Here is a 13207-nt window from a genome sequence, read left to right as displayed (position 1 = left end):
TTTCCCTGCAGTTACGTTGGACCCTTCCAGTAGGCATTCCATTATATTTAGCAAACTGTTTTCTTTTTCTTAAGGAGGGCATCAGAATTCTAAGACAGCTGAATGATCTTGTAAGCTAAACATTTTGGGGTGCTTTATCAAAGCCTTTGATAAGGCTTGAAGCACTTCCTCTGCTTCTTTTTGAAAGAAGAATTTAGCAATAGGTAGGTAATAAAACATATGGAACAACTAACCATTCAAAACCTAAAATGTAACTAACCATGATATACTGTGCTCACAGAAAAATTGTATATCTATGTAAAAGAAACCTATGAAGGACAACAGACCTCTTTTTAGTGACTTAAATGGCCTTGAATAAGTTTTTTGGCCTTTTGGAATCTTCATGGCATATCATAAAGGGTTTTTTTACCTTTACCTTTTTCGGGTTCTAATTTAAGGGAAAGGGACACACAAGAACCCAAACATACTCCTACTTTGCCTGCTGCTATAAATGGGTCTTCTATATGTAGGACTATTGACTCAGGACCAAAGATGGTAAACCAAAGGGAAAATGAAAGAGATAAGTGATTGAAAATGCAAATACCTGATCAAAATACTGTATGTTCTCATGTATAACACATACCCTTTTCCCAAATATCATTCTGTGAAAATTAGCATGTGCATTAAGCAAGTAAATATGGTAATAACAGTATCTGTAGCATAAGCCTCCACTTGAGGGAAAGTGAAAGTGCTTCACAGGGCTTAGCATAGTAAGCATGCTAGAATAGGTGCTGACTTCTTTTTTTTGGCGGGGAGGGCGGGGGGGAGGTTACCTAAGATGATGCCCCCTCCACCCCATGGCATGGCCAAAGTGAGCCCGTAGAGGGGTGGAGGTGAATGTGGGCTGCCCGCTGCAAGCTTTGGTTTCCCTGCCCTGCCTTTGGGAGCCCCATGCTGGCATCCCACCATGGTGTGGTACCCTCTGCCTGCCCAGCAGTAGCAGGAGACATAACTCTGCATCACCACCCCTGCTACTGCCATAATGGCACAGTTGGTACAGGGCTCCTGTGGGGAGGACAGCAGGATGGGGAGCCCACATCTACCCCTACCCTGAGCACAAATCTTGGGGACATGTGCCTCCCCATGTCTTCTTCCTCCTCAGGAGCATGCAGAGCAGCAGGGAGTGGCCCCCGCTCCCCACCCCCTGGACAAGCAGCCTGTGATTCTGTCCCACACCCCACCCTGGCCCCAGGTCCCATGCACCACCCTGACAGTGCTCCTAGGCCCAGCCCCTACCCCACTCCTCCCTCACTCACTGTGGGGACCTCAATCTGCTCCAACCCATGGACTTACTTGTAGGTAGCTGGGGGAGCTGCTCTCCATAGCTGCCTGGGGCTGTATTTCTGGCCACATGCATCTGTACACACATGCGCACACATACACATGTTGCCCCTGCATCCTGCTCCCTGCAACCCCTTGCAGGCTGGAACTGCCCGTCTGCAAAGGGAAACCGACTGTTTCCACATTTTTCTTTGGTGAATGGAGAATATATCCCCACTGCATTATACTGGGAATCCAGGACGGATGTAGTCCTGTGGTCATGCAGCCTGGGACCAGGACTTGATGTTCCCATTTTGGGGCTGTCCTGCCCAATTAGGGATGGGTAGTCACCCTACCCTCTTTTTTATTTTTTCAAAAACGCATTCTTTTTTCTGGACTTCTGATCTTTTTGCAGTGCAGAACTTATTTTCTTTTTTTTCTCTGTCTTGTTTTCAACAGATGATTGTTGAAATTAGGTGGATGTTGAAAGTCCATTAATGCAGATTGCTGTGGAGTTTTCATAGACCTTATGCTCTCCATCGGTGGTTGTTTTTTTTCAAATTTTCTAAATATTTCTCGCACCCAATCATGTCTAGTAGGCAAAAATGATTATTTGTCTCAGGTCTGAGAGGTTGTTTACTGTGACTTCTCAGTGCAGTTATTATTGGCAGTTAAAGATTTGGCAATTTTTAGAAACTAATGTGAAGTTACTTAATTATCTTCATAGTCATATATCTCCTCTGAGAGGGGGAGAAGCCCTGCTCTGAGAACAGTAAGCAAGGACTTGCATAGTATTTCTTCTGTGTGGATTTGTGAGAGGTTTTTCATTTTCCTGCTTGGGGAGTTTTGTGAGTCTCCAGTGCTGCATTTCGGGTTTTAGCTTTCTGGAATTCTGAACAAGATGGGTCACTGTACCCCAAGACTAAAAAAAAATCCCTTCAGGCCAATCTGATTTAATTTTTGACAGGGAGACTGGTTTGGTGGATAATGTGAATGTCATAGACATAATACATGTGGCTTTTAGAAAGGCTGTTGACCGTGTCTCTCATTCCATCTTCATATGTATAGTGGAACATTGTGGCTAAATAGAATGATCATTAGGTGGAAAATAATTTGTTGAATAGTCATAGGTATGTCAGATCAATATCAGACTGGTGGGAGAGGACAAATTGTATTTCTAAGGGTCTCTTTTAAAACAATTACTATTTACTATATAACATCCCCCACATATAACACACCCCAGTTTTTGAAAGGCTCCAAGAAAGAAAAAAAAAATACCTCACAGGTCTGTGGGGCTGAGGGCTGGATACCAGGGCTGGGGGCCATACACCAGAACTGGCCTGATCTGGCACGCTGGCACTAAGGCAACTGCAGCCACCGCTGGGGCCAGCATGCTAGCGCTGGGGCCATGTGCTGGGTTGGACCTAGTATGCCAAGTTGGACCACAGACCAACCCTGCACACCATCCTGGTTGGGGATAAGGACTACCCATAGGTCTGGAAATTTGGAAGGGAGTGGTGGCGCCATTAATTCCTGTAGTTCCTAAACTGCAGCAATTAATGCTGCCACCACTCCCCCCTCCTCCCCTCCGCAATTCTATATCCACAGGGAGCCCTTTTCCTTTCATATAATGCCCCAATTTTCCCTAGTTAGTTTTGGGGGCAAAGGTGTGAATTATATGTGAGAAAAAGAGGTAGTATTTTATTAGCATCTTGGAAGCAGTAATAGAGTGGATAAGGAAGAGAAATATTTGCATTGTTACTGCATTTGCCAGCACCTGTAGAGGAAGCTATTACTAGAACTGAAACCAACCAGCCAAACCTAGCCTCAGATAAATAAAACTGCTAGGGATACGTAGAAAACAGTTGATTCGTTTATGTACCAAATTATCCTAGATGAAAAAGTGACTCAGCATACATTGGGACAGCAGCTAAGGACGATAGACTACTAGGCATAATAGAAAAGTTACTATATGTAACTCTCACTCTGCTGACCTACTTATTAATTGATGGGAATTTATTATTGCATAAAAAGATTTCACTACTAAAAAAAAAAAAAAAAAAGGATGTGAATCATATATAGTTTCATGGTTGGTAGGGTCGGAAGGGACCTGAGCAGATCATCAAGTCCGACCGCCTGCCGTGGGCAGGAAAGAATGCTGGGGTCAAATGACCCCGGCTAAGTGATTGTCCAGCCTCCTTTTGAAAACCCCCAGGGTAGGAGCCAGCACCACTTCCCTTGGAAGTTGGTTCCAGATCCTGTCTGCCCTGACTGTGAAGGAGTGCCTCCTGATATCTAGCCTGAATCAACTCCCAGTCAACTTATTCCTTGTTACTCCCGGTAGTGCCGGGGGAACAGGGACTCTCCCATAGCCTGCTGGTCCCACATGGCCAGTTTGTAGATGGCCACCAGATCCCCTCTCAGCCTTCTGTTGTGGAAGCTGAACAGGTTCAGGTCCCATAGCCTCTGCTTGTAGGACCTGCCTTGCTGCCCCCTGATATGAATCCTAGCTTTCTGAAGAGAAGAGAAACCTTTATGAGCTTTTAAAATAAGATCCATAAGAAGAGGCACTAGGGAACCTGCCAAATACCTGTTCAAAGAAAGAGGGAAAACTAGCAATGCCTGGTACTGTGATTCATAACTCCAATCTATATGACAAAACAAATATCTTTAGCAACAGCCCTACAAAGGAAATTAGGTAGATTGTATGGAGCACTTGTTCCTTGGTTTCAGACCTAGCTTAATGTCTGACAGTGAGAACTGTGGCTATTCATGCAATGCTTTACTATACAAATCATAGCAATAATGATTTAGATGAGCTAAAACTATTTCCCACTCATGGCTCAACCTCACTTCTTCTGTGCTCTAACAATGCAGAGGTCTTGATCAGCTAGCTAGAAAGTGCAGAAATGTTAAAACAACCCATTTGACTTAGACCTTGAAGCAGCACAGAAGACAAAGCTACAGAATTCATGAAGATCTGCTGCTGTGCTGCAGCTGAAAACATAGAATACAGCAATATTCCAGTATCTGCGAAGCTACTGGCATGCTTCATTGCAGACATAAATAGATACAGGTAATCATTAAACTCTGCACAGAACATTTTATAGTAAGATTGTAGTTCAGCCAATGTGCACTGTTTATACCAGGGGTGGGCAAAATATGGCCTGCGGGCCAGATCTGTCCTGTCAGGCATTTTCATCTGGCCTCTGGCATCCCCCAATGAATTGTTCCCCACCCAGCCCTTAGGCTGGCAAAGGTGGGAGTGAGCTGCCCATGTGTCTGACATACCCTATTGTGCCATGCTCTCACCCCCGTGGGTTGAAGGGTCTGGCGTGGCTGGCAGCAGCTTCCGGGCAGGGCTCCTGCTGCAGCCACCCCATGGGAACCTGCTAGCCTTCCTGGAGGTCCAGCTCGCTCAGGGCAGCAGGTAAGGAAGCAGCGGGGCTGGTGCCGGGGCAGAGTGGAGTTGCAGCTGGGTGAAGTGCACAGCACAGTGCAGAGCCCGCACTCAGGGGGGCAGCAAGAGCATGGAGCTCAGCTGGGCAGAGTATGGGTGTGAGGGGGGGGTGTGGGGAGCCCCCATATTCTCCCCCAATGGTGTGCACCCCATGCTGCCAGCAGCAGGCATGAGGGCTCAGGGCACTCCTGGCTGCCACAGGTGCTGGTGCCCAGCATGACAGAGCTCTGGCCAGTGCTGAGCAGGTGAGGAGAGCAGCCTCCCCCCGCCACTCCACGCACTCCTGCAGCTCCCATGCTCATACTGCGGGAAGCCCCATGCTGGAGCCAGCTGCCTTTCCCCGCCCCCTGCTGTGTAGGTCTGCAGACTCTGCCGGGAGTGGAGGGAGCCCAGCCCCCTTCTTCCCTGTGGAGTCCAGTGTGGGGCTTCCCTGGTGTGAGTGAGCTAGCTGCAGGCTTGCCACACTGAGCCCCTGTGATAAAGGTGGCTGGGCACCCTCCCCACCCCGCCAAACACACACACGCAAGCAATGGCCAGAACTGCACCCAACCAAGCACCACCACCTGAGCCAGGCACAAGTACCCTGAGCCCCCTACCTGCTGCTGCTGCTGGCAGCGGGTGCCATCCGCCATGGGGGGAATGTGTGTGTGTGTGGGGGGGTCCCCACAACCCCCACCCTCTCACACCCCACAACCCCCCACATATATACACACACCCCAACATATATACACACACCCCAACATGACCTGTGTCCCCCCCACACCCCCCACAAACACAATTTAAAGGAGTGATACTTTATTTTTGAGTTATTATGCAAGCCCTTCTATATAGAGTACACAAACACAAATCATGACAACTTTTTTTTGTAATAAAATTAAAATATGTTATAGTAGCTAATTGAGTTCTAGTGTATGATTTGTTTTGTTTTTTTCTTGTGCTAAGATGGCAACCCTCCCCTCCCAAAAAGAGTACTGGGGGGGGGCGCAAAGGGCAGGACTTCTGGTGACAAAGGTCAGGGGTTAGGGGGTGGGACTTCCAGTCCCAATATGGCAGCCAGGGGGCAGACCAGCTGTCAAGGGGCCGGGCTACCAATATGACCCACAACAGTTCACCAAAACTTGTTAAGCAGCCCTCCAGCCAAAATAATTGCCCGCCTCTGGTTTATACAGATGTTTGAAATTGGGGAATAACAGCTAGGCTATAAATAAAGCATATGCTTAGTATTATTTGGATTTTACTATGTATATTACCCTGTGAAAGTTAATCAACTGTAAAGCAAAAATGAAATTTTCCAGTGTTGTAACTCAGATGTAACTGAGAGCATAATTGATGTACTGGATAAACACAGATAAGTAGTACTGAGACATCTGAGTTTATATCTTTCTCTGGATTATGATTCTATACACATTTTAAGTATATTCTATTTCCTGGAAAAGCTACAATGAACAACACCTGTAATCCAAACTGAATTTCCTGTCTTCCAAAAGGATATGACCAAACCCCTATTTCAGAACATTTCTCAACCTGGATATTCACAGCCTGTATCTGATTTGGTTGTATCATTTGCCTCGGGCCTTTATTCCAGCACTGCCATAGTAATACCACTGTTATGCTGGTACCCAAAGAACATATAAACTACATGCTCTTTGTAGATCTAACCTCCTGATCAGGGGAAAAGGGAAACCTGCTTCTTCTAAATAACTGTATGATAAAAACATGTTAGGAGATATTTTTAGTAGATAATTTTGCAATTGAAAGATATAACTCAGTGGGTTTTTTTAAGTTTTACCAGTATTGCATTTTTTTTTTTACACCACTTTCATGATGCAGGAAATACCTACTTGATTGCCCTGTTGGCTGCAAGAAGGCAAACTTCAGGATATCAGCCCAGAGGTTCCAGGGGAGTGTTGACTGTTCAATGTTTCACAGGCCTACAGCTGTGTTTGGCTTCCTACTATTCTCTAACCTTGTCTCCTTGCTTTGTTTTATGCTGGCTTGCCCCTTTTGTCTGGCTTTCCCTGGTTACTGCTTCATGTCTTGAGTCTCTGCTCCTGCTCTGAACCTACCACAATCTGGTTCCTCAGGCCCTTCCTTGGCTTATGCTTTTTCCTTAGTTCCTGTTCTTGTCTTTGACTCTGCCCCTGCCTTTGGTCTCAACTTCATAGCTTCTGATTCCTAACAAAGTGTTTTTTTACTAGAGTTTCTGGCTCCAAGTTCTTGGATTCATTCCTGATGCTGCCTCTTGGCCCTGTTTGCCAGGTTTGTGATTTGTCTTGGGGATGCCCTTGTTGGTATAGAGGATACCTGGCTGAGGTACCTAGGTGTGATGGTGGTACCATTACTCCTTTCTATGCTTTTGAGTGTGGAAATGGCTGTGTCTGCATTTTGCTAGTCTGATGACTGTGTGGCTCAGGTAGAACTTGGACTTTGATATAATTCTCTAGATGTTCAAACATAGAGTAACCTTCACAGAAAAGACATTTAAAAAAATCCCTGTTAGGGATTGTGATTGTTGTGGACTGTTCCCACTCTCTGTGGAGTAGCTTAAAGCTGACGCTAGTCATTTAAAGTTTGCACTGTGTTTAGCAGGAGTTGGGGTGTCCATTCCCTTTCAACATGTGCATGACCAACCCTACAACTTGGCTCAGAGTTAGGCATGCTGGCTGCCAATAGCTGAGAGATTTTTCAAGTTGGAAACTACTTGCTGGGAAGGTGGTGAATTGAATGTATTTTTCAAATAAACCCCAGTAATTGGTTAGCTTTTAACAAACTGCATCCCTGCAGCTGTCATGGACCAACTGAGCAATACTGAGTTTGCTAGAACCATACCAGTTTACAGTAGCTGATGTTCTGGTACTTCACTCCCCTCTCTTCCCCTTTATGATAATTAAGTCTCCAGCAGAACTTCATAGCCTGAAACTGTTACTACAAGCCAAAACCCTTTGCAAATAACTTAATCTTACCATCTGGCCTTATTAGGAATATCACTAAGCAATCTTGTCAAGGGCTTCAGATTTGCTTTATTTGCTAGGCCAAGGTGCTTCTGAGATGAAATGCAACCAAAGGCATACTAGGGGAATTTTTAAAGAACAATTTACTTCTACTTCATATCACCAGCAGTAGCTTGTCTGATTTACCTCTACCAGTTCAAAATCATTTTCCCAAAAATTTATGCAGAACCTTAAGCACAGAAATTTTGAGAGACATTAGTATGCAGGGGCGGGTGTGGTAGAAAGGAAAGGAGGGTAAAATCTGGCACATTCACACATCCTGAAATACTAGTTATATGTGATCTATAGTATATTTGTAATAGCTTTTAGAGGCTTCAGCTGAGATCAGAGCCCCATTAACTTAGACACCTCATATATACTGGGTGTGTCTACATCTGCGTTTAAGCTTGCTGAAATTTAATGTGCATTAAGTTAATGCACATTAAGTGATTTTTTTTATTTTTTTTTGGCAGATGTCTACAGGTGAAGGGACTTGGCACTAAAGTTACTGCCAAGTCCCTGCAGCTCTGCCATGTGCCCCTAGTGGCTGGGCAGATCCGACACTAAAGTTAGTGCCAGGTCATGTCTACACGTGTGTTAATGTGCTTTACATAATCATTTGCAAGTATCAAATTTTACATGCGATTAGCCTAATTTCACCATTTGTATGCACATTAAAGGCATGTACCTGTAGACACGCACCCATCATACGCATTAAAATAATGCACATTAATGTGTCTCATGTATAATGTGCCCACATAGTGAGAGGCCAAATCTGATACCAAGAATTTACAATCTACACAGACTAGGTTGATTTAAAGAAAATATCCCCATTTTACAGTTCAGGGAACTAAGATGATGATTTAGTAACTCATCCAAGCTCTCACCGGAAGTCTGTGACAGAAAAAGGAATGTAATTTGGAGATCCTGATTTGTAGACCTGTGGGCTAGGTACAGGCATTCCAAAAGCCTGACATGGAATTGATTTAAGTTACACTTTTTTTTGTAAGTGGTATACTTTAGATCAGTAGCAAACACAATATACATTGGCCCTTGTTGGGAGGGAGGGGGGCAATACAGACTGGGTTCCACCATTTTTAAACCAGTCTATGCATGCCAAACTTTTGTTCTGTTACAGGTATAGACCGGTTTTGTGTGCTGAACTTCTATCCTGTTACTGATATATAGACCAGTTTCCAATCACTTACACTGATAAAAATGTAACATCTGTCCCTGGTCATGCAGAAGTTGTTTGCTCTGTAATGGCACCACTGTTGTTTTTTTTAGTCATGCAAATTATTGTTTTTCACCAAAGATTTTTCTCATTGGCACAGTTATCCAGTGTATTCTATAGCAATTGCCTTTTTCCCTGTGCATCAGAGCTTGTTGCACTTTAATGGTGCTGTAGAGCTGTAACCTGTAAAATGCTTTAGAATACATTGGGATGAGAAGCAGTGCAGAAATATAAAATATATCTTTTTCAGTGCAAAGACTTGGACAAGAACAAATCAATTTGTATCTTAATTTCCTTTTGCTTGTCATACACAAGCATAGGCTCTGTGCATTCCTTTTATTCTCCTTTTATTCTCTTCCCTCCATTCCACCTCCCCACCACAAGATTTTGTTATTGATTGAAAGGACCAAGAACAGTCCAGATGGCTTTAGGCACTCTGGGTTTAAAACAAGAATGAATACAATCTGAGAACCTAACTCTCATTCCCTATAGGCATGTAGACTCTCTCTCTCCCAGTACAACTGAAGCTAGCCTATTAGCTAGAAACTTAAACAGACCTCCTTTTGCAACACGTCTTGAGATCTGTACAGACTGTATGCTGCTCCAGGCTCAGACTCCAAGAATATGAAGCATTTCTAGTGCATAGCTAATTCTAGGGCTTCAGAGAATTCCTTCCCCTGTGATGAGCAACTGAGTGTGAGATCTATTTTAGCACAGAAAACGGAGCTGTGACTGATGGATTATATGTCAGTCCCATTACTGACCCTTCCCACCAACTGCACCTTGTAGAAATGGTTGTGTTGTAGTTCCATGAAGCAGTGGTTTCATTTCAGAGTCCTGACCTGGAAGAAGGTCAGTGAAACTGGGGCATTAGTTGTCTCTACAGTATCATTAACTGCTGTGCCAGTGGCTTACTGTTACTGTCAGCCCAGCAGCGACAGAGGGTCCCAGGGGCCCCAGAGTGGGTAGTGTTGTTGGGAAGAGTTATGGTGAAGGGGGCTCAGAGTAGGGTGCAATAAGGGGCACCTGAAGGACTCAGCATGTGGGGGTGCAGAGTAGGGCTGCTGAGGGTGGCCTGAAGGGCTGTATCAGGGGGTGTACCGAGTAGGGCTGCTCAAGTGTTTTGAAGGGCGGTATATGGGCCAACCCCAAGTGCGTGTTGGTGAAATTAGTTGCCCAGGGAGGGGCTTGGGGCAGATGCAGCCTAGCACTGGTCTAAGGCTATGCCACATAGAGTAGGGGAGCTCACAGGAACTGAAGTTGCTGTGTGGAGGTACCAGTGAGGGAGTAGCTAAGCCCAAAAGCCCATGAGGGGTTGCTCAAGAGGAGCTAGGGCAATGGAGTGTGGCCTGGGATGGGTGGTGTGAAGAGGCTCCTGTGAGAGTGGGCCAGAGTGCAAGAGGCCCCCTGTGGAGGGGTGGGGGGTGAAGTGAGTGTGAATGGATTCTGTCTGTCTCTTCTCTTTTTCTCTTTGTTCTACTTTTCACCAATTTCTTCCCATGCCACCTTCAGATATTCCAGAGCCCCTTCATCCACCCTTGTGACACCCTCAGGCATGTAGAGTTGCGCAGTCCTATTCCACACACACCCATCACAGTTCACTCAGACTTGCAAACACATACTTTTCCTGCTCTGCACCTCACTTCTGTCAACCCCAAAGAAACAAAAAAAAAATCAATAAGGTCTAATTTTTAAAAATTAAAATAATAAATTTGGAGTTATTTGCTTGCATATTTGGGAATTTCTCTCCATAACCACAATGGTCAGATATTTCCCTTTTATAAAGTGAAATTGAAGATTTTTAATGGCATAGTTCTGGAACTGTGACTTTAAGGAAAACCCCAAGTGTTGTGAAACTTGTTATCAAATTGTGAGAGTTGGAAAAATACTGTTTAGTTTCCTTATATGTGCATATCCACAGCCTTTCTCTCCCTCCCAACACAGTCATATGCAGTTACATGGCTCTTTGCACCCCACCCCAAATATACAGCGAAGCACACAAGTCCCAGAGTTTGTCAGTACTTCTTCCACATGTATATGGTCTAATAGCCCTCTATCCTCCTTCACACACACAGTTATATATGGTATAATAGCTGTTACACTGTACCACACACACAAACATGAAGTCCCACAGACTCTTATATTTCCTGCATACACACACAGTCTTAAAGGTTTTAGACTTTCCACTTCATCCCACAGTCCTTAATTTTCTCCACCATGTGCATACAATCCCATAGTTTTCCACCCCTTCCACTTACAACTTTATAATTCTCCATTCCTCTACACAATGCATGTACAAACCCACAACATTCACACATGCCTACACAGACATATAGTCTAATAACTCTTCACCCCCCCTCAAACACAGTTCTGCAGCTCTCTACTTCCTCAAAGATGAACACAACCTTTCAGATACACTGTATACAAACACAGATAGTCCCACAGCCTTTCAGTTCCTTTAGATATCCTGTTTCATCTATATTCAAGCACACACAGTGCTTCACCCTCTATACACACACTCTCCAGTCCTTCACTTCTCACCTCACTCCACATATACTCTTAGCCTTTCATGCCCTATGCCCAGACACAACCTTGCAGTTTTCCTGCAGCCACCCTTCGTGGGGTGTCCAGGGAGCCTGCATTCTTTTGCTTCCTTTTCACTCCGCATCAAAGGACTTGAAGTCAGGTAAGAAGACAACTTGCTGGGAAAGAGATGGAAAATAAACTCACTACCATTTTCTGTTCTAAGTGAGGGCAGCAGCTTGGCAAACCAATTTGTTAGGAACGAGCATGATAGAATTTTTATTTAAGAAAAATACAGCTTAATGCCACTGGGTTTGCTAGGGAGGTTGTAGGGGGAACTAAGCTGCAATGTGTCCTGGCACCTCCCTATGTGGCCAAAGGCCAAGAGAGGTTCTAAACTAAGCAGAAGTAGAGGGAAGGTGCTGGGGACATGCAAGTGCAGCAGGTTAAACTTACCAAAGAGGGTATTGACGAAGCCGTACCACACGCAGCCTACCGGTCCAATGAGCCAGCGGCCCTGAGTGCTGGCAACAAAGCTGAATGGGGTTCCTACGATGCACACCATCAAGTCACTCACAGAAATGTTTATTAGCAGTAGGTTAATTGGAGATCGTAGCACTTTGTTCCGACAAAAAACTATCAGAACCAAAAGGTTATGGAAGAATCCCAGGCTCCCGATGATAGCAAGGCAGATGGCTGCAATCAAGTGGCCAGTGGGGCTCAGACTGTGCTGTTGTCCATGTTGGTGGTCGCTGCTGCTGCTGCACAGAATGCTGTCAGCCCCACTGCAAGGTGGGCTGATGCTAGGCACAGTCATGTCAGCAAGGCTGTTTCCAGTCTACTCCAGCTGCTTGGCTAAGCATCGCATTATCAGCAAAGTAAAATCTATTGTGCACAGACTGACATACACATGACACACTGAAGAACCCTCACTTTTTTTTTTTCTTATTTTGGTAATGTTTTTTGCTTAGGTAAACTGTGCCATCAATGAGTTAAATGTGTCAAGCATTTGTTTCTTTAATGCTCCACCATGTGGCTACTAGGAGTTGACTCTTTCTCCCTTCCTCACTTGTGCCTCATTCACCCTGTGAAATCAAAAGCATAACCAGTGCAACCTGATCATAAAAGTAGGTCAGAAATGTGTGCACAGAACCTAAGACAGGATAGCAATGGATTATATACTATGCTACAATGAGAGGAGTGAAGGAGGAGTCTATTTTCTTTTGTATGTGGAGATTTTGATTTAATCATAATAGGGAGGTGATAATATTCTGGCTCACTGCACTATTGGGCAACTTTTAGAGTTTTAGAAATTGCTGCATCTGAGGATGTAGTGAAAATGAACAAGTGAATTTTAACTGTCCTAAAGAGCAGGGAGTCTATAGGCGTTTTGAATTAAGTTTTAAAATGTAGTGAAAGCTTGTTAGCTGCAGTATCTAAAGACATGCATTCATATAAATAGTAACTAGGCAAGTACAGGGACTAATTTTACATCCTCACTTATGAAAAAGAAGGAATTACTTATGAACATGGGTAAAAGTCTCCAAGGCCAGGTCCACATGAACATGGACGTTGGGTTCTCCAGGAACAATTAACAGTGGGACACCTTGTGCTACTGCTAACTGGACCTGGGGAATGCCTGTGCCATGAGCCCTCTGGCACATGACAGGTTACCCCGGGTGGGGTAGGGGAGGCTGGGGC

At 44.7% G+C, this 13207-nt stretch overlaps 1 protein-coding gene across 1 annotated transcript in view; it reads right to left on the bottom strand.

Annotated features, from left to right (window-relative positions):
- Positions 1-12323, bottom strand: part of LOC102375798 (opsin-3-like) — a 58596-nt gene extending 46273 nt beyond the window's left edge. Inside the window, exon 1 of the mRNA XM_006028087.2 lies at positions 11803-12323. Coding sequence (XP_006028149.2) covers positions 11803-12323 — 521 coding nt within the window. The remainder of the gene's footprint in view (positions 1-11802) is intronic.
- Positions 12324-13207: the final 884 nt, after the last annotated feature.

Source organism: Alligator sinensis, unplaced genomic scaffold, assembly GCF_000455745.1.
Source record: "Alligator sinensis unplaced genomic scaffold, ASM45574v1 scaffold572_1, whole genome shotgun sequence".
Taxonomy (NCBI): domain Eukaryota; kingdom Metazoa; phylum Chordata; order Crocodylia; family Alligatoridae; genus Alligator; species Alligator sinensis.
Note: the sequence above shows the minus strand (reverse complement) of the source record. Positions and strands in the feature narration are given on the sequence as shown.